The sequence below is a fragment of the Bos taurus genome, chromosome 18 (genome assembly GCF_002263795.3).
Source record: "Bos taurus isolate L1 Dominette 01449 registration number 42190680 breed Hereford chromosome 18, ARS-UCD2.0, whole genome shotgun sequence".
NCBI lineage: Eukaryota > Metazoa > Chordata > Mammalia > Artiodactyla > Bovidae > Bos > Bos taurus.
In genome coordinates, this window is record NC_037345.1 from 59,166,240 (window position 1) to 59,188,450 (window position 22,211).

Sequence of the window (22,211 nt, forward strand, 5' to 3'; positions counted from 1 at the left end):
ATTATCCTGGTGATTATATTTGTAGTATACTGATGCCTTTCAACTAAAATTGTTCAAACTAAACAAACTCAATTGGTCCGGGCCTTTTTCACAAAAAGTATCTACAGTCACCCCCAATTATGAAAAAATGGGGGATTGTCAGGGGATGTTCAACTTTAAGGGACCCAATATGTTGTCTTTTCTTCATTTCTGTGCCGTTTCTCAAGGACTCTATGTTCCTTATCAGTTCTGGAAAACAGGAACGAGCAGAGCTGCACGCCGGTCTCAGGACTGAGATCATGGGAAAGAACACCTGCTTGGATTCCCTTCAGTGACTCTCTTCAGTGGCCTTTTACTTACAGGACTATCCATTTTTTTGCAACTGATGGAATTTCATTAATGGCTGAGTAATCATTTTATTGAAGATATATAAGAATGCGTTTCTGCAAATAAAGTACCCTTGTTTTACTTGAGACTTGCGTCCCCCACATCCTTCTTTTCTTCACCTTCTTTTCATCGACTCCAGTCTCCAGGTCCCAGTCTGTAAAGACCATAACAGATAAGGAAGATAGAAGTGTTCCTGTGTATTCCCCCTTTTTTTGATTTTTTTATTTGTAGTTTCAGTGTGTGATGTGCTCGTTCAACTATGCCCTGTGCTTGTGGTTATAAGGATTACCTGTAATATGTTTAATAGAAAATGACTGTAAAAATTGTTGAATTGCCTAGAAATGTAGGTAGGGCCATTGTCTGTTTTTATAGAACTAGGTGTTCCCATTATTGTAAAGCAAGTTAATAAGTGGGTTATAACATGTTGTGTAGTTTCACCTCAGGAAGGTGTGGCCCATTTAAAGGGAGAATTTTTATTGATTGAGATATGTAAGAAGTAAGAGGGAGAAAGTTCAGGGCAATGAGTTACATCCATTTGCCATAGTTCATTGGGGTCACAAAGAGTCAGACACAACTGAGTGACTGAACTGAACCGAACTGAACTGATTGGGTTGTAATCCTTGAGGACTGATACTTTGTGCAATGGATCGAAGATGTAGGACCCTACAAGTAGAGCAATTATTAATGATTTCTTTAGCATATCCATATGGAATTTTCCAAATTTGATGTAATGAGCAAGCATTATTGTGTAATAGAGCATGTTGCTCTTCAGGAGTAGCAAAAGAGACAAGTTTATCAGCTTGTTCATTGCCATGAGCCATCGGGCCAGGAAGACAAGAATGTGTTCGAATATGGGTAATATAAATGGGGGAAGTGTGGTTCTTAACAATAGACTGTAGTTCAAGAAAAAGTTGTTGGATAATAGATTGATTAGAATTTATGGTAGAAGTTTCTATATTTCTTAATACAAAAACTGAATATAAGGAGCCAGAAACTATATTAGTAGGATAAGAATGTAGGTGAATAACCTGAATGAGAGCATATAATTCGTTTTGTTGAGCAGAGTGAAATTTAGTATAAAAGACTCTTTGAGAGACCAGAATGAGGCTTTGACGTTTTTAGTCCCATCTATATAGAAAACATCAGTTTGAGGTATAGGTTGTGATGTGACAATGCGAGAGATAATAAATTCAGTATTTTCGAAGAAATTCCAGAGTTTGTTAGAAGGATAATGAAGTGAAATTTCTCCAAAATATTCCAGAAAGGCTATTTGGAAATCGGTAGAAGTTTGTAATGTGTTCTCGAATTGAGATTTACTAACAGGTACTACAGTTTTATGAGGATTGGAGCCAATTAGAGTCTTAGTTCTATTTCTTCCATTGATAATGATTAGAGTGATCAAATCAAGATAGGGTGTAAGTGACCTTGTCCCTCTAAAATGGGTATAAATCCATTCTATTGGGTATTCTTGTTGGGTAGAAAGTCCTGTGGGAGAATGGAGAGAGGGGAGTATAAATAATTCTAGAGGTAAATCAAGTCTAATATGAGTAAGAAATTCTTTTTGCAATTTATTTTGTATTAAACAGAGTTTTTCTCGTGCCTCTTGTGAAAGTGAAAGAGGGCTATTTAAATTGGGATCTCTTTTTAAAGTGTTAAATTAGTCAGTTGATAATTTGTAATGTCTAAAGAGGGTCTAATCCAATTTATATCACCTAAAAGTTTTTGGCAATGCCAAAGAATGCTCAGACTACTGCACAATTGCACTCATCTCACATGCTAGTAAAGTAATGCTCAAAATTCTCCAAGCCAGGCTTCAGCAATATGTGAACCGTGAACTTCCTGATGTTCAAGCTGGTTTTAGAAAAGGCAGAGGAACCAGAGATCAAATTGCCAACATCCGCTGGATCATCGAAAAAGCAAGAGAGTTCCAGAAAAACATCTATTTCTGCTTTATTGACTATGCCAAAGCCTTTGACTGTGTGGATCACAATAAACTGTGGAAAATTCTGAAAGAGATGGGAATACCAGAACACCTGACCTGCCTCTTAAGAAACCTATATGCAGGTCAGGAAGCAACAGTTAGAAGTGGACATGGAACAACAGACTGGTTCCAAATAGCAAAAGGAGTACGTCAAGGCTGTATATTGTCACCCTGCTTATTTAACTTATATGCAGAGTACATCATGAGAAATGCTGGGCTGGAAGAAGCACAAGCTGGAATCAAGATTGCCGGAAGAAATATCAATAACCTCAGACATGCAGATGACACCACCCTTATGGCAGAAAGTGAAGAGGAACTCAAAAGCCTCTTGATGAAAGTGAAAGTGGGGAGTGAAAAAGTTGGCTTAAAGCTCAACATTCAGAAAACTAAGATCATGGCATCTGGTCCCATCACTTCGTGGCAAATAGATGGGGAAACAGTGGAAACAGTGTCAGACTTTATTTTTGGGGGCTCCAAAATCACTGCAGATGGTGATTGAAGCCATGGAATTAAAAGACGCTTACTCCTTGGAAGAAAAGTTATGACCAACCTAGATAGCATATTCAAAAGCAGAGATATTACTTCGCCACCAAACTTCCGTCTAGTCAAGGCTATGGTTTTTCCAGTGGTCATGTATGGATGTGAGAGTTGGACTGTGAAGAAGGCTGAGCACCGAAGAACTGATGCTTTTGAATTGTGGTGTTGAAGACTCTTGAGAGTCCCTTGGATTGCAAGGAGATCCAACCTGTCCATTCTGAAGGAGGTCAGCCCTGGGATTTCTTTGGAAGGAATGATGCTAAAGCTCAAACTCCAGTACTTTGGCCACCTCATGCAAAGAGTTGATTCATTGGAAAAGACTCTGATGCTGGGAGGGATTGGGGGCAGGAGGAGAAGGGGATGACAGAGGATGAGATGGCTGGATGGCATGACTGACTCAATGGATGTGAGTCTGAGTGAACTCCGGGAGTTGGTGATGGACAGGGAGGCCTGGAGTACTGTGATTCATGGGTTCACAAAGAGTCGGACACGACTGCGCGACTGAACTGAACTGAACTGAAAAGTTTTTGAAAATCATTCAAGGTTAATAATTTATTAACACGAATCTGTGTTAGTTGGGGAGTAATATGTTGTCTATTAACAACAAATCTTAAGTAATAGTAAGGTGTAGATATTTGAATCTTTTCAGGGTCAATGATTAATTTAGAAGCTTTTAAGCATTGTTGAGCTATGTCAAACATCTGTTGAGTTTCTAAAATAGATGGAGCTGAAAACAATGTATCATCCATATAATGAATAATAAGAAAGTCAGGAAATTGTTTTCTCACAGGCAAGGGCTTTGGCTACATAATTTTGACACATGGTGGGAGAATTCATCATTCCTTGAGGCAACACAGTCCACTGATACCGTTTATGAGGCCCGAAATGATTATGATAAGAAAGAAAGCAAATCTGTCTGGGTCTAGAGGGTGTAAAGGTATAGTAAAAAACCAATCCTGTAAATCTGTAATAATAATATACCAGTTTTGAGGAATAGTGGTAGGTGATGGAATTCCTGGATGTAATGCACCCAAAGGTTTCATAGATGTATTAACTTTTCGAAGATCTGTTAAAAGATGTCATTTGCCAGGTTTCTTTTTTATTACAAAAATGGGAGAATTCCAAGGGGAACAAGATTCCTCAATATGTTTTAGTTTCAATTGTGTATCTATAAGTTCTTTAGCAGCTTCAAATTTCTCTTTTGTAAAGGGCTACTGCTCTGTCTAAATAGGCTCGTCATTTTTCCAAGTTATTTTAATAATTGTATTGTTTGTTAAATGAGTGGTAGCCCCTAGGAAAAATGTGGAATATATATTTGAGTTTGCCATTGCATAAGTAAATCTCTTCCTATTAAATTAAGGGGTTCATCTATCTCATAAGGTTGTAATGTTGCAGGCTGGCCTACTGGTCCCTCATATGGATATATTTGGACATTTTGATAAACCTCTTGTATTTTGGTTTGAGAAATCCCTGCAATTTGGTGAGAAAGTCTCTGTATAGGCCAAGATTTGGGCCATAAATGTTTGAAAATAATGGTAATATCAGATCCAGTATCAAGAAGACCAGAAAATCTTCTGCCATTAATTTTGATATTTATATTTAGTCATGCATATTCAAATACTATTGATGTCCATAAGGATTGCTTTTGATCTGTACTCCCAAATCCACCTTTTCGATTACCATTAGAAGAGTTAATACAAACGTAAGGTAAAAGAAGTAATTGGGCAATTCTGTCCCCCTTTTTGAATTGTCATAGTATCTGTGAGGACATCATAATTTGAATATTTTTTCTTATAATCTGAATCAATTATTTCAGGGTGGATACCCATTTCCTTAGAAGTCAGACTAGTTTGGCCAAGTATAAGGCCGAAGGTTTGTGGGGGTAGGGGTCCATAAAGTCCGGTAGGTATTCTAGAAGGGACTGCTTGAGGAAAAAGAAGAAAATCATTTAGGGCTGGTATATTGATGGCAGCATTGCTGGATGTTGAAGGTTTGAGGGAAAAGATGGAGTTTGCCCCTGGTTTTTGTTGATGGGGACCCGGGGAGTTCCCATCTTTGAGTTTCCTGAAATAGGGTTCCCTTCAACATCATACTTAGATCGATATTTTTTAGCCCAATGTACCCCTTTATGACATTGAGGGCAGACTCCTGGAAGTTTTTTAGTAGTTTTATTTGTGTGTGTGTGTGTTTTTAGGGCAGTTCTTTTTTAAATGGCTCTTATCTCCACAAACAAAACCACCTTCATTCCCCTTTTTAAAGGCAGCAGCCATTGCTTCAGCTAACATTTGCATTGTCTGAGTTTCTGATCCTAAGTTGCGACAATCCTTCAAATAATCAATAACATTCCCGGTCTCATGAATTGGAGTGGTGGCTCTTTGACACTCCTGATTCACATTCTCATATGCAAGTAGTTTTTCTAATTGCATTCTTGTCTCTTCTCCGACAACATTATGGACAACATTATGGGAGATAGCAACTCCCAGTCTAGGTAAAAAATCAGCATAGGCTTCATTAGGCCCTTGTAATATCTTTGTGTAGTTACTTTTAGGTTCCCCTTGATGAGTAATTTGATCCCAAGCTTCAAGGGCAACTTCTTTCAATTGCTCATGCAACAAAGGAGGGCATTGTATCTGAGCTTTCACCAAATCAAATTGCCCCATACTGGTTAACATTTTTAAAGTAATTTGGTTTTGGGGAGTGCCAGCTCAAGCATTAGAATTGGCATGATCTCGGGTCACATCATGAAACCACATTATCCATTGAAGTTATTTTTGTGGTTTAAGAAGAGCTTTTCTCAAAATTCACCAATCATAAGGAATAAAATTTCCAACAGAAGATGCCATAGCATTTAGAAGTTCTTTCGTAAAAGGTGAATGAGGGCCGTACATAGTTACAGCATTTTTCATTTGTTGCATGTGAGAAAAATCAATGCCTTCATATTGCAGTATTAGTTGCCCTTGAGCATAAACATTTCCTAACCAGGAAAGGCAAAAAGATCATCAGCCTCATAGACTCGAGATTGCAAAGCCAGTAAATCAGAAAGCCTTCGTCGTGAAAGAGAATGAGTGGATCGTCTGTTTTCATAAATATGAGTGTGTGTTAGGGGCTTATCATTGTCATCAAAAAAAGTAATGTTGGCTTTAGTGTCAGAGAGCATCAGAAGAATCATCATCAGATTAATTTTGTCCTCTAATTGAGGGGACCTTCGGTTTCAGGACCATTACAAGAGGAGGAGGAGGAGCGCTTGGGACAGCCGGAGCAGGGATGGTGGGACAGTTTTGAAACATTTTATGTTGCTCTAATTGGGCCTTCTGTAAAGTCTTATCATCTAATTCATATTCGTATAATGAGCATTCCGCCTGCTGACGAATATCAGGGGGGCTAGAATTGCCTTGAAATGGCAAGATCACAGCTTTAATGCTGGTCTACAAGGGCCAGAAATTTATTGGAATATTTTCTCCCCATCTTGCAGCTTGTTCAACATTTTCTTTAACCCAGTTCCAAATTTCTAAATCGAAACTGCCTTCATCAGGGAACCAGGGATTATATTTAACCACTGTTTGGAGACAAGCCTCTATCCATTGACACAAAACCAAAAGTCCTTGAACCTTAAATAAATGATGAAGTAAAGTAGAAAAGTGGTGGGGCTTTCCTGCCGTTTGCTCTATAACCCCTCACTTACCAACCTCCATAGGTCCTAACAGTCACTCCATCCACTTGCCAAGGGCGTTCACCAGGTCCCTGTTCGGGCACCACTTGTCATGATCTTTGTAGACTGGGACCTGGGAAATGGAGTCAATGAGAAGGAAGCAGGGGACCCAAGTCTCGAGTGAAACAAGGGTGCTTTATTTGCAGAAATGCATGTTTATATATCTTCATACAAGGCAGCTTTAGGCAGTAAAAAAAAAATTGAGCAAAAACAAAGCCAAGCAAATAACAATCTTCAAAGGGCCAGAAAGCATTCCATATCCTGAGGAAGAGGGGCATAACTGAATAGATTACCTTTAAGTAAAAGGTCACTGAAGGGAGTCACTGAAAGGAATCCAAGCAGGTGCCCTTTCTCACAATCTCAGTCCTGAGAACTGAGTGCAGCTCTGCTCGTTCCTGTTTTCCAGGAACTGATAAGGAATAGAGAGTCCTTGAGAAACGGCACACAAAAGAAGAAAATAACATATTGGATCCCTTAAAGTTGAACATCCCCTGGCACAGAGCAATTATTTTGAGCATCAAATTTGATCAGAACCAGGGTAATATGTGTATGTGTATGAATCGCATTTAACAGCTGTCATTACCATTTGCTACTGTTGTATTCAAAGAACTACATTCTGAATGTATCAGTTTCCTGTTTCCATGAATAAAATATAAACATTGTGTCACAACCCTGGATGAATCATGTTTATTCCATCAACACAGTTTTGTCTCACTTCAGTACTTTATAACAGCAGCTAAGAAGGTACCATTAGGCTCTCAGGTTTAAATAAATCTAGAACAATTTCTTGTCACCATGGAATCAAACAACATAAAATTTGGGGGTTACATAGTCATAATTTGTAACTAAAGTTACTCTCTCTACACTCTATACCAGAACATTCATATGACTGTAATCCAAATAGCACAGCAGTGCATTTTAGACCAACTTCCATTAATGTACAAAAATTGCATCAAATAAACTTGAAGGACTAATTTTCTTTTTCTTTTTTTTCTGCCTGTGCTGGGTCTTCGTTGCTGCATGCAAGCTTTCTCTAGTTGCTGTGTGTTGGCTTTTCTTGTTGGGGAGCACAGCCTTTAGGTGCGAGGGCTCAGTAGTTGCAGCTCACAGGCTCTAAAGCATGGACACGCTGTTAATTGCCCTGTGGCATGTGGGATCTTCTCAGACCAAGGATGAAACCCATATGCTCTGCATTGACAGGCAGATTCTTAACCACTGAACCATTGGGGAAGTCCCTAATTAGCTTTATTGAATGACTGATGCATTGGGCAGAATTCAACCTGGTAAATGGGTGCACCAAGGAGCCTGACACAGTGGACAGTCTCAGGATGTTGAGGGTTTTTTCATGTGCATTTTGATTGTGTATCTATTACAGATTTTTGGCTTCTCCTTACTATGAAGTTTTTATTTAGATATGGGCGCTTGGTGTTTCTTAGACTTGGGTGATTGTTTACTTTCCCAGATTAGAGTGGTTTCAGCTGTTTTCTATCTTTCCTGTCTTCTTCTGGGACTCCTACAGGGCAAATATTAGTGGCTTGTTGTCCCAGAGGTCTCTTAAAATGTCCTCCTTTTATTCTTTTTTATTGTGTTCAGTAGTGGTGATTTTCAGTACTCTTTCTTCTAGCTCACTGATGTGTTTTCTGCCTCATTTAGCCTGTTCTGATTCATTTTAGTTTCTGTTTTTTGGGGTGTTTTTTTTTTTTTCATTTACTATATTCCTCAGTTCTGTTTGGTTGGTTGTTATATATTTCTAAGTCTTCATTAAAGACTTCCCATTTCTCAGGTCGTGCATTCTTCTCCCAAGTTCTTTGATCATGTTTACTATCATTACTCTGGACTCTTTCAGGTAGATTGTCTATCTCCATGTTATTTAGTTCTTCTGGGGTTTTGTCTTGTTCCTCCCTCTGAAACATATTCCTCTGTCACCTCCTTTTGTGTAAATTTCTATTTGTATTTTAATCTATCTGGTAGCGTAGTTACGTTTCTTGACCTTGGAGAAATGGCCCCCTGCAGGAGATATCCCAGGAACCCTTCTCCCAATCCAAGGGCCAGAGGACATCTAATCCCAGGGTGGTGTCCCACGTGTTATTTGTGGACTCTGTTTTCAAGCTGTGGGGCTCTACTTTTCTTGCTTTTGGTGTCTGCCCCCTGATGTGAAGAGCCAACTCATTGGAAGAGACCCTGATGCTGGGAAAGACTGAGGACAGGAGCAGAAAGGGGCGACAGAGAACTAGAGGCTTGGATGACATCACCGATTCAATGGATATGAGTTTGAGCAAACTCCAGGAGATGGTGAAGGACAGGGAAGCCTGGCGTGCTAGAGTCCATGCGTTCACAAAGAGTCGGACACGACTGAGTGGCTGAACAACCTTGATGGCTTAGGCTGGTCTGGAGGCATGTGCCTGCACAGTGGTGGTTAGAACTGGGTCTTGACCCTTTTGTGGGTAGAATTACGTTGAAAGGCATGTGTACAGGAAGTCTTTGGACAGCCTGTCTGCTGATGGTTAGAGCTGCATCCTGGCCCTTTCATCCTTTGGCCTTAGGGGCGCCATTGCTGTAGCCTACAGGTTCTGAGTGGAGCTAATGTCAGGCTAAGATGGAGACCTCACGCAGATGAGTGCTCTCTCATAGTTCGCCCTCAGGATCTGGGTCCCCACAGTGAGCCACAGCACACCCCACAGCCCCCAGAGATCCTTCAAGACCAGCAGGCAGGTCTCACCATCCAGGATCCTAGCAAACGATTGTTTTGCCCTTCATCTCAGCTTTGTCTCAGTGTGCATGAGCCTTCGTCTGCACCTGTTAAGAGTGAAGTCTCTGTTTTCCCTATTGCTGTGGGGCTCCTGCAGTCAGGGCCCACTGGTCTTCAAAAGTAAATGTTAAAGATCTCTTTGCCCTTATTCATTGATTCATAGGTTGGTCAGCATCCCATCTGGTAAATCAACAGGTGCTCCCAGAAGCTGTCTGTCCTCTTTACACCAAGGCACGTATGAATCAGTGGGTTGTTTTCAAACTTTCGTGACATGATGCTCGTAAATGCCATGACGTGCACAAAGTAGGTGCAGCATAAACACGAAGAAGCTGAGTTTCTTTAGGGGTGGGGTTCACTTCCATGAAAAAAACTGAAATGGCAAAATGGTGAAATGAAATGTTTAATTTGGGAGTTGGCTGTGATCAGGTGCTTGAAGGTCAAGTGATTAGAGTTGAACAAGCAGACAGTGAAGGGAATGACTATGGATTCCAACTGTATTTTGTGACTGCAGCCATGAAATTAAAAGACGCTTACTCCTTAGAAGGAAAGTTATGACCAACCTAGACAGCATATTAAAAAGCAGAGACATTACTTTGCCAACAAAGGTCCGTCTAGTCAAGGCTATGGCCTTTCCAGTGGTCATGTATGGATGTGAGAGTTGGACTGTGAATAAAGCTGAGCGCGAAATAATTGATGCTTTTGAACTGTGGTGTTGGAGAAGCCTCTTGAGAGTCCCTTGGACTGCAAGGAGATCCAACCAGTCCATCCTAAAGGAGATCAGTCCTGGGTGTTCATTGGAAGGACTGATGTTGAAGCTGAAACTCCAATACTTTGGCCACCTGATGCAAAGAGCTATTTTCCCATCCCTTCCCTCTTGACTTTCATTTCAGCTAGTGTTTGGGAGGCATTTTGTGACCAGTTTCTCCCATGGTGCTCAGTTCAGTTCAGTTCAGTTCAGTTGATCAGTCGTGTCTGACTCTTTGTGACCCCATGGACTACAGCAATCCAGGCCTCCCTGTCCATCACCAACTCCTGGAGTTTACTCAAACTCATGTCCATTGAGTCAGTGATGCCATCCAACCATCTCATCAACTGTCATCTCCTTCTCCTCCTGCCTTCAATCTTTCCCAGCATCAGGGTCTTTTCCAGTGAGTCAGCTCTTCGCATCAGGTGGCCAAACTATTGGGAGTTTTAGGTTCACCATCAGTCCTTCTGATGAATATTCAGGACTGATTTCCTTTAGGATGGACTGGTTGGATCTCCTTGCATTCCAAGGGACTCTCGAGAGTGTTCTCCAACACCACAGTTTAAAAGCATCAGTTCTTCGGTGCTCAGCTTTCTTTGTAGCACAACTCTCACATCCATACTCACATCCATACATGAGTCCGGCCTCTGAGGGCCAAAACTGAAATTACTCGGTGTGGAGAAGCAGGTGAGGGTAATTTTACAGTCCAAAGACCTCCTAAATGGAGAAGAGGGGACACCCAGGCACGGTTTAGGGGGAAAAAAATGTACCTCATGTTCCCAACAAGTGACCTCAGCTCCTCAGTCACGGTTTTGGAACTTGCTTGAAACTTGTGGACCTGGGTAAAGAGGGTAGAGGAGCTGGGGGCTGGGCCTGAGCAGAGGCCACTGAGAAGGTTCCTGCCGAGAGGGGCGGGGCCAAGCGGGTGCACGTTCTTCCTTTGGTTCCAAAAGACAGCTTGTCTGGGTTTCAGTTCAGTTCAGTTCAGTTGCTCAGTCGTGTCCGACTCTTTGCGACCCCATGAATCGCAGCACGCCAGGCCTCCCTGTCCATCACCAACTCTCGGAGTTCACTCAGACTCACATCCATCGGGTCAGTGATGCCATCCAGCCATCTCATCCTCTGTCGTCCCCTTCTCCTCCTGCCCCCAATCCCTCTCAGCATCAGAGTCTTTTCCAATGAGTCAACTCTTTGTATGAGGTGGCCAAAGTACTGGAGTTTTAGCTTTAGCATTATTCCTTCCAAAGAACACCCAGGACTGATCTCCTTTAGCATGGACTGGTTGGATCTCCTTGCATTCCAAGGGACTCTCAAGAGGCTTCTCCAACACCACAGTTCAAAAGCATCAGTTCTTCGGCGCTCAGCTTTCTTCACAGTCCAACTCTCACATCCATACATGACTACTGGAAAAACCATAGCCTTGACTAGACGGACCTTTGTTGGCAAAGTAATGTCTCTGCTTTTGAATATGCTACCTAGGTTGGTCATAACTTTCCTTCCAAGGAGTAAGCATCTTTTAATTTCATGGCTGCAATCACAATCTGCAGTGATTTTGGAGCCCCAAAAAATAAAGTCTGACACTGTTTCCCCATCTATTTCCCATGAAGTGATGGGACCAGATGCCATGATCTTAGTTTTCTGAATGTTGAGCTTTAAGCCAACTTTTCCACTCTCCTCTTTCACTTTCATCAAGAGGCTTTTTAGTTCCTCTTCACTTTCTGCCGTAAGGGTGGTGTCATCTGTATATCTGAGGTTATTGATATTTCTCCTGGCAATCTTGATTTCAGCTTGTGCTTCTTCCAGCCCAGCGTTTCTCATGATGTACTCTGCATATAAGTTAAATAAGCAGGGTGACAATATACAGCCTTGACGTACTCCTTTTGCTATTTGGAACCAGTCTGTTGTTCCATGTCCAGTTCTGTTGCTTCCTGACCTGCTTAGAAATATTTTAGGGTCTTCCATGTCTTGTGTTGCACCATTGATTCCTCCCTAGTTTAGGTAACTGTCACAGAACAGTTTTAAAGTAAAAACTTAAAATTCTGTGGGATCATTGCACTGTAAAGTAAGGTTTATTCTTAACAGGAGTCCTGATAAGGCTGAAGGGATTGAGATGCCTGGGAACTGAAACCTGGTGTGGTGGTGGGGCTGGGGGTTAATGTAGGGTGGTGGCTGGACCTTGAAACCCAGATATTAATGCAATTAGAATTAATTTAAGCAGTTTAAGTAAAGAACTGGATTTGTGTAGGGATGACAAGCTAGAATGTGAAACACACAACTGTTACAACCGGCTACTTCCTACTAACACCTATAAGGAGAAAACTGTCTTGACATCCCAGTTCTTCAAGGATCAAGCTCATTAGACACTACAGTGACCCACCGACAGTGCAGAAAAACAGGCACCAGTCTGTGCTTTGGAGATACTGACCTTGGTACATCAGTAAGCGCCTCATGGGGCCATCCACCTCCTCAGCAAGTCCAGATAAGTTTGAGAGTCCCACTCAGTGTGTTTGAACTAAGTCTGTTAATACACTGCCAAGTAAAATTCAGGGTGATCAATCAATAACAGGGAGATCTGAAAACTAGGAGAAAAAGTGAAAGTGTTACTCAGTCGTGTCCAACTCTTTGCGACCCCACCAGGCTCCTCTGAGGGTTACAGTACATGGGGTCAGAGTTGGACACGACTAAGTGACTTTATTTTTTCTCCTAGTGCCTAGTGGGCTACAGTAGGCTCACTGCCATAGCTATGAGAAGCCTGCACACAGCAACTACAGAGTAGCCCCCATTTGCTGGAACTAAAGAAAGCCCATGCAAGGCAAAAGATCCAGCACAGCAGAAAAACCAACACTGAGTGATCTGTACTGACCAAGATAAGAAGCATCAGGACTCCCACCTCTAAGCAAACCTGAGCCAGCTTTATGTAGGTATGGAATTTATAGTTGGGAGTACTTAACTGGGTACTAAGGAAATTCTGCTTTAAAAATGGGAGCTGCTTTAAATTATGTCTGGCCAACAGGAGAGCTCCTTTTGACATTCCAAAACTGGCTACAGAAAACCAGTTTTGTGAAACATCTTTTCAGAATTCTGACCCTAAATGATTAAGTCCTTCTAAGAGGAACCTGCATTTCTCTCCTTGTACCTTTGTGATATCAATGTTCTACCCGATCTTTTTAGGCATTTTGTTCTGTTTTGAGAACTTGGTCTGGAAGGTACACACAGGGTTATATTTGGCAGCCAAATAGACTGGACCAGCTCTCAGGGGAATTTGTCATAAGGGGTCCCAGCCATTAATGGTCCCTGCCATTATTTTAACCTTCCTTTTGTCTGCTTGGACAAGGGCTTTCACTTTCTTAGACTATTTTGAAGGCCGCATTCTTTGCACCCTCTTGTGGTGACATGTCTTATCGCCTTGAGGGGCTGTTGGACTATTACTTCTCAATAGCCAGATGGTGGATCCTTTAAATAAGAGAAACCTCTAAACTGTAACATTTTTTAGAGCTCATTAGCAACAGCTTTCGGCTTCCCAGGAGGCACTAGTAGTAAAGAATGCCTGCCAGTGCAGGAGACAAAAGGGCAGAGGAACCTGGGAGGCCACGGTCCTTAGGGTCGCAAAGAGTCAGACAGGACTGAAGTGACCTAGCGTGCACGTGCACGCCCACGCACAAACACACACACACACACACAGAAACAGCTTTCTTATAAATAGTTTTATTTGTATTTCTGAAAAGATCAAATTAAAAGGTGAATACAAAGACGTATAATGGTTAACCTTAAGAACCCCCGTAATTTAAAACCAAAGAAACACAAAATATTCAATCTGGGAGAATTTGTGGTTTCAGCTTCCCCTCAATGGATCTCACAGGTGCTTATACAAACATTAGATAAGAGACTTTGCTGTGGGTCCAGTGGTTAGGAATCCACCTGTCAGGGGACACGGGTTAACTCCCTGGTCCAGGAAGACATCATATATCACAGGGCAGCTAAGTCCAAGCATCACAACTATTGAGCCCACATGACCTAGATCCGTGCTCTGCAACAAGAAAAGTCACCACAATGAGAGGCCCGAGCACCACTAGAGAGCAGCCCTGAGCCCAACAAATAAGACCCAGCACAGCCAAAAATAAACAAATGAATCATCCTCACATTAAACAGACCTTAAGTTAAAAAAACAATTTACAGGCTGGTAGAAAACTACACTGATATTGCATCAGTAATTGCTTGGAGCAATAGCTAGGCCACATTTGGGTCAATTAATCCAGTTGGAAATTGACAAAGGGTCTTAGTGATTTTTTTTTTGGACATGCCATGCAGCTTGCAGAATGTTAGTTCCCTGACCAGAGCTTGAATTCAGGCCCTCCAGGCAGTGAAAGCACAGAAATCAAACCATTGGTTCACCAGGGAGTTCCCTGGGTGATTTATTTATAACATCATTCAGATGAGTAATGCATCACTTGCACTCACACTGTATTTGGCAAAACTGGTCTCATGGCCTTGCCTTGCTGCACAGTGGCTGAGAAATTAAGAATACACATGGCTATGTTTGTGAAGTTATCATAAGAGTAAAGGAAGTCATTACATTAGAGTGATCTTTACTGAAAATTTATGTGTGGAAATAAAAAAGAAAAAATTGAAGATTGTAAGAAAAAACTGTTTCATGTCTTTCAAAACAAACCTTAAAAAGTTTACATAATAAAATTTTAAAATAATTTTCCATCTACAAGCCTTTATCTCTCACTTTCAGGTGGAGTGGTACAAATGACATTTCAAAAATGGGTATTTTTCATTTTCCTGCCTTGATAGTAGATTTAGAATATCTATCATTAAAATTTAAAGACTCACCTTGTTATTTGGGGCTTCCCAGCTGGCTCAGCAGTAAAGAGTCTGCCTATCAATGAAGGAGACAAAGGTTTGATCCCCGGGTCAAGAAGATCCTCTGGAGGAGGAAATGGCAACCCACTCCAGTATTCTTGCCTGGGAAATTCCACAGAGGAGACTGGCGGGCTACAGTCTATGGGTCACAGAGTTTGACACGACTTCATGACTAAACAACTATATGCTTATTTTCTCTTCATGTCAAGCAATACAGAAAGAACATGAAGACACCTATTCATACAGGGCACACTCACTGATGCATCGCAAGGTTCAGGCTGTGTTAAAAAGAAGAGACAGGTGCAAGGTGGAGCCACTGCCTCCAGGAGGGCAAATCAACACTTCACTGCGGTGTCTGCCTGCTTAAAAATGTGACCAGGAGTCACTGACTGGAATTTCCAGGACACTAGTGCAGTAATCTGCAGGGCAAGACACTGGCTACACCCTCCTCCTGCCTACACCCCTGCACAGGAGACCAAACCTGAAGCAATGTGTTTGCAAATAATTTTCTTGTCCTATCTAGTTTCTACCTACGGAAGCCTTCCATGTTGTACAGTTCCTTTGAGCACCTCTGAATGAACTAGATAGGGTGCCGCCTGATTCATGAATCATTCAACTTCAATTAGATCTTTAAAATTTCTAAGTTCAAATTTTTGTACTTTTTTTTTTGGTGGGGGGTGGGGGGTGGGGCGGGCTTCCTGGCATCTTGCAGAATCTTACTTTCCTGACCATGAATCACACCTGTCCCCTCTGCAGTGAAGTGTAGAGTTTGAACCACTGGACTGCTGGGGAATGCCACAGTTTTTCTATTTAAATATATTTTGAGTCTGAAAATGCACTGCTATGGTATTTAAATTACAGCTGTCTGAATGTTCTGAAGCAGAGTAACTCAAGTGCAAATTATGAATATGTAATTCCCAAAGTGCGTGATCTTTGGTTCCACTGTGGAAAGCAATTCTCATAGATTGTTTCAGCCCCAAGAGCCTAACACTGCATTGTTACCATATGTTACAAAATACTGAGGTTGGATAAAACCCTGTTGGTGGGAAGAACATGATTCATCCAGGGTTGTGGAGAAAGTGATTACATTTTATGAATCAAGAGGATATCCATGATACATTCTGAATAAAACAGTAGCAAATGGGAATGGCAGCAGTTAAATGTCAATCATACACATATACATACTATTTGATTTCTTTTGATTAAATTTCCACTCAGATAACTGCTCTCTCAATGGTCAGATAGTATAGCACCCAGTCCTACAACAGGCTGTGGTCTATGTATGGAACGGTGCCCTGAACATAACAAGCATGATAAGTTATGGCACAGTTTTACATTATTCTCTGCCCTTACCTGATGCCAATTCATGCAACAGTGAATTGAATAATTCAGTGTCCCTGTTTTCTCAGGAAAGATGGATATGAATGAACCACACTTAATCAGGTTAGCCTCTTCATCTTACTAATTCCTCTGCAGAGACCATCATGAAAGGCCCTGTAAGAAAGCTACAGGTTTTCAAACTACTGCAGAAAAGTCATAGTGAAAGGTTGTTGCTGAACCACAAAAAGACCCCGGGATTCTTGGCCTCTGGAGGAGAAGAATTCAATCCGGGGCCAGAGACAAGGCTTGATCGCTCAGAGCTTTTGTGTAATAAAGTTTTATTAAAGTATAAAGGAGATACAGAAACCTTCTGAAATAGGCATCAGAAGGGGGCAGAAAGAGTACCCCCCTGCTACTCTTCAGCTGGATGTTATATAGTCACCAGTAGTCTGTTAAGAAAGGAATGTCTTAAAACTCAGAATGGCACCAGGCCCTTCATCCATAAGATGTATTTTGGGATAATCTTGGCACCAAATGAGTCATCCTGAGCCATAAAACGATTGACTTGAATCTTGTAGAAAGGGCAGAATACTATACAAATAGTTTCGTTTACATAGATTAGGGGAACAATATCCGAGTATAACACACTGGTTTGTCAAGTAGGTTCTGAGCCATTAGGCGAACCGACTTGAAGACAGAGTCTGGGGTAAATGCACAGTACATTACCATAGCTTAAGACAAACATTTCCATAAGAAAAATGCATTGGTTAACTCAAGGTTTGAGAATAGTTAACCTCAGGTGAAACCAGGTGTCATTATAGCAACACAGTATTTTAAGAGAAACCTCCTTTTAAATTTGTATAGAGAAGGAAAAAAAATATCGCTTGTTTGTTTCCTCCTGCTGCTTAAAAGAGATAAAAATGTCTGACACTTGCAGCTTATTTCCTCCGTTTGGAGACCCCTGGCCTTCCTGCCTGTTACCCTCTCAATAGTAATATGGCCTTCTCAAGAAAACTCCACTAACTAAATACTTTACAAACTGAAGATACTGGGCTATCTTCCTACATGTCCTTCAGTTTCAACATATTTAATATACACCTCATGCCATAAGTTTCAACATATTTAATATAATTATTCTGCAATAGTATTGGAGGTTAATGTTGGAGAACTAAAGATTTATTTATTCCTAATATGAATTGTCTGATGTGTGGCCTGCTGTAAGAACTGGTCTAAAAACTTAGCAAATTCATTATATCTATAAGGATTCTCCCCAATATGAATTTCTTGGTGAATCTTGAAGACATACTGGTTTTTTAGAAGTGTTTTCACATTCAGTATAACTGTTCAGTTTCTGATCTGCATAAATTACCTCATTATGCCCAAAGTGTGAATATCTGATGAAAAATACTATACAACATTCATTACCTGTACAAGCTTGCTCTCCAATATAAATTCTTTCATGTTTCACAGATTTGAACTTTGGGTTAAAGTTTTAGTGTGCACATTATATCTGTGTAGTTTCTCTGAAAGACGTGTAATTTGAGGTCTAGTGCACATGGAGCCTGGATAAAGCCCTTGCCCACACATTTCCATGACTCCTCTTCATTATGAACTCTTGTTGTCAAATGCATCCAACTCAAGGTGAAACTTTTTCCACCCCCAATGCATTTGTAAAGTACGTTCCAGTTTGTGCCCCACCTTATGTTTGTAAGGTGTCTCTGCATTATGAATTCTCTGATGATGTGAATGATGAGGCCTGTTACTGAAGACCCGGCCACACATTACATTTATATGGTTCCCTCCATAAGAATTACCTTCTGGCCACTTAAGATTGACTGCACTCTAAATGTATGGCTTCTCTCCAGCATGAATTTTCTCTTGCTTTGTAAGAAATGAATGCCTTCCAAAACACCTGCCACATTCACGATATGGGTAGATCTCAATTCAGAATCAATTACCTGATGGTTACTTAAGTCTGAACATAGAATCAAAGCTTTGCCACATATAACACATTTGTGTGGTTTTCCTCCAGTGTGACTTTTCTGAGGGTCAAACAGATGATATGCTTTACTTCATTCATCACATTTGTAAGTTTTCACTGTAGTATGGATTCTCAGAAGATCTGAAAAGTGATTCCTGTGACTGAAGGCTTTGCACATAAATTACATGTCTATGGTTTCTCTCCTGTATGAACTGCCTAATGGTCAGTTAAGGCTGAACATGCATTAAAGGCTTTGCCACTCATTACATTTGTGAGATTCTTCTCCAGTATGAATTCTCCAATTAATTCCAAGGTGTGCAATTTGAGTAAGGCACACGTATCGTATTTACATGGTTTCTCTTTTGTATGAACCCTCTGATTGACTGTAAGGACTAAACTCTGACTAAAGACTTTGCCACACTCAGGACATTTGTAAGGTTACTCTCCATTATGAATTATTTGATGAACTGAAAAGTCGGTCCTGTACCTGAAGGCTGTGCCACACAAAGTACATTTATATGGTTTCTCTCCTGTATGTATTGCTTGATGGTAAATATAGGTTGAACGTGCACTATAAGCTTTGCCACACTCATCACATTTGTATGGTTTCTCTCCAGTATGAGTTCTGTGATGAACTGCAAAGGAAGCCCTGTACCTGAAGGCTTTGCCACATAAATTACATTTATATGGATTCTCTCCTGTGTGAACTGTTTGATGTTTAGTTAAGTCTGGATGTGCACTAAAAGTTTTGCCACACTCATCACATTTATATGGTTTCTCTAAAGTATGAATTCTCTGATGAGTTATAAGGCCTGAACTCTGACTGAACGCTTTGCCACACTCATTACATTTGTAGGGTTTCTCTCCAGTATGAATTCTCCGATGATTCCTAAGGTATGAATTTCGACTAAAGCACTGGCCACATACATCACACTGATATGGTTTCTCTCCAGTATGAATTCTCCAGTGGAGTGTAAAATAAGACCTGAGACTGAAGCCTTTGCCACATAAATTACATGTATATGGTTTCTCTCCTGTATGAAGTGCTTGATGTTTACTTAAGTCTGAACGTGCACTAAAAGCTTTTCCACACTCATCACATTTATATGGTTTCTCTCCAGTATGAATTCTCCGATGAATCCCAAGGTGTGCATTTCGAGTAAAGCACCGGCCACATATATCACATTTATATGGTTTCTCTCCAGTATGAATTCTCCTATGAACTGTAAGTGTTGCATTTTGACTAAAGGCTTTTCCACATATGTCACATTTATATGGTTTCTCTCCTGTATGAACTGCTTGATGTCTAGTTAAGTCTGAATATGCACTAAAAGCTTTGCCACACTCATTACATATGTAAGGTTTATATCCAGTATGAATTCTCCAGTGAACTGTAAAATAAGACATGTGACTGAAGGCTTTGCCACATAAATTACATTTATATGGTTTCTCTCCTGTATGACCTGCTTGATGGTCAGTAAAGGCTGAATGTGCACTGAGAGCTTTGCTATATTCATTACATTTATAGGGTTTCTCTTCAGTATGAATTCTCTGATGAACTATAGGTCTTGCATTTTGACTAAAGGCCTTTCCACATACATCACATTTATATGGTTTCTCTCTATGGATCCTTTGATGTCCAGTGAGTTCTGAGTCCTGAACAAAGGTCATGACACACTCAGTACATTTGTAAGGTTTTCCTGTGTGTGCTTCCTGGTCTTGTGCCAGTACTGAAGGGTGCATAACAGCACTCTCACATATATCAGAAATGCTGGTGCAGAAACTAGGAGTTCTCTGAAGTGGTAAATCTGACGTGCTACTGTTGATACTCCTCAGAGCTTGAATACATTCAAATGTTTTCCCTTCAGGTTGAAGTATCGGCAGTTCATCTTGAAAGCTTAATCCATGCCTATTTTCAACATGCTTATTTCCCACTGCAATTCTACTGTGCCGATCAATTTCGTTAGTGAGATTTTTGATCTGGGTTATAGACATTCCTTTGTAATTTCTTTCATCATCTCTCCCCTGACACTCAAATTCATGCAAATTTTCCTGGATCTCTCTGAGGAAAAAATCTGTGATTTCACGGCTTTCAGGTCTTCCCAACATCACTGTGTGAAATACTTCTCCTTTATCACTGTTTACTTTTGTCGGTAATTTCTGGCTTATATGTGTATCAGACATATCTACAAGATATAAAGAACCATAGGTATCCTATTAATTATAATTCATAAATAAATTCTTTCATGTTGAACACATGATCTTACACCAAAAGTGATACCCATCCTGAACAGAACTATGAATCTTCCCAGTGATGATTTTCAAAATAAAAGAAACACTAAAGGAATAGTGTTTAATAAAGAAAGAGTAATCAGGCTTCCCTGGTAGCTCAGTGGAAAAGAATCCGCCTGCCAATGCAGGAAACATGGATTCAATCTCTCACCTGGGAAGATCCCACATGCTGTGCAGCAACTAAGCCCATGAGCTACAACTATTAAGCCTATGCTTGGGAGCCTGGGAGCCACAACTATTGAGCCCATATGCTACAACTACACAAGCCATCACAACCTAGAGCCTGTGTTCCAAAATAAGAGAAGACAAGGCAATGACAGGCTCACACATCGCACTATAGAGTAGCACCTGCTCTATACAAATAGAGAAAACCTCGTGCAGCAACCAAGACCCAGCACAGCCAAATAAATAAATAAAATTTTAAAAATTAAAAAAAAGAGTGATCACCTGTAATTCAAATTAATTTTACAGTAGGCTAGTTTCAAATACCCAATGACAAAAACATTCATATAGTTCAAACCTATGTCAGCTCTCAAAGGGTATTATCACACCATGACCCCAAAGCACACTCTATTTGGCTTTAATTGGTAGTAAACATACTATTGTCTCATAATTGAGGAGGAAAAAAATACATTATACACAATATACACATATTTATACATAATTACATGCTAAAGAACGGACAGGGCTTCACAGGTTTCTCAGTGGTAAATAATCCACCTGCCACTACAGGAGATGCAAAAGACTAGAATTCAATCCCTGGATCTGGATGAACTTCTGGAGACAGAAATGACAACCCACTCCAGTATTCTTGCCTGAAAGAAATTCCATGGACAGAGAAGCCTGGCAGGCTACAGTCCATGGGGTCACAAAGAGTCCAATACCTCTGAAAGACTAAGTATGCATGCAAAGACTAGACAATATATTGTAATGGTAAATAATCCAAAAGAAACTAAATAATGAATAATGTAAAAAATAAAGAGCAGTTTCTTAAAGAGATGGGAATATCCAACTTACCTGTCTCCTGAGAAACCTGTATGCAGGACAAGAAGCAAAAATTAGAACCGGACATGGAACAACTAACTGGTTCAAAACTGGGAAAGCAGTATGTAAAGGCTGTATATTGTCACCCTGCTTATTTAACTTATATGCAGAGTACATCATGCAAAATGCCGGGTTGGATTAAACACAAGCTGGAATCAAGATTTTCAGGAGAGTATCAACAATCTCAGATATGCATATGAATCTACTTTAATGGCAGAGAGCAAAGAGGAATTAAACAGCCTCTTGATGGGGTGAAAGAAGACAGTAAAAAAAGTTGGCTTAAAACTCAACATTCAAAACACTAAGACCATGGCATCTGGTCCTATCACTTGATGGCAAATAGATGGGGAAAAAAAGGAAACAGTGCCAGATTTTATGTTCTTGGGCTCAAAAATCACCATGGATGGTGACTGCAGCTATGAAATTAAAAGATGCTTACTCCTTGGAAGAAAAGATATGACATACCTAGAGAGCATATTAACAAGCAGAGACATCACTTTTGCCAACATCAAAGCTATGGTTTTTCCAGTCATCATGTATGGATGTGAGAGTCGAACCATAAAGACGGCTGAGTGCCAAAGAATTGATGATTTCAAACTGTGGTGCTAGAGAAGGCTCTTG

The 22,211-nt window shown here is 40.6% G+C and overlaps 1 protein-coding gene across 3 annotated transcripts in view; it reads right to left on the reverse strand.

Moving 5' to 3' along the window:
* Positions 1 to 22,211, reverse strand: part of LOC787858 (zinc finger protein 160) — a 45,814-nt gene that overhangs the window by 11,876 nt on the left and 11,727 nt on the right. Inside the window, exons 2-3 of one of the 3 annotated variants that reach the window (XM_059877177.1) lie at positions 14,924 to 14,969; positions 6,710 to 14,114 (exon numbers count right to left, since the gene is read on the reverse strand). The exons of 1 other annotated variant lie outside the window; for it this stretch is intronic. In XM_059877177.1, coding sequence (XP_059733160.1) covers positions 11,072 to 12,049 — 978 coding nt within the window. In that variant the 5' untranslated portion in view covers positions 12,050 to 14,114; positions 14,924 to 14,969 and the 3' untranslated portion in view covers positions 6,710 to 11,071. Of the gene's footprint in view, positions 1 to 6,709; positions 20,441 to 22,211 lie in introns of those variants that run through there. One more of the 3 variants, XM_010815363.4, reaches the window with a different exon arrangement.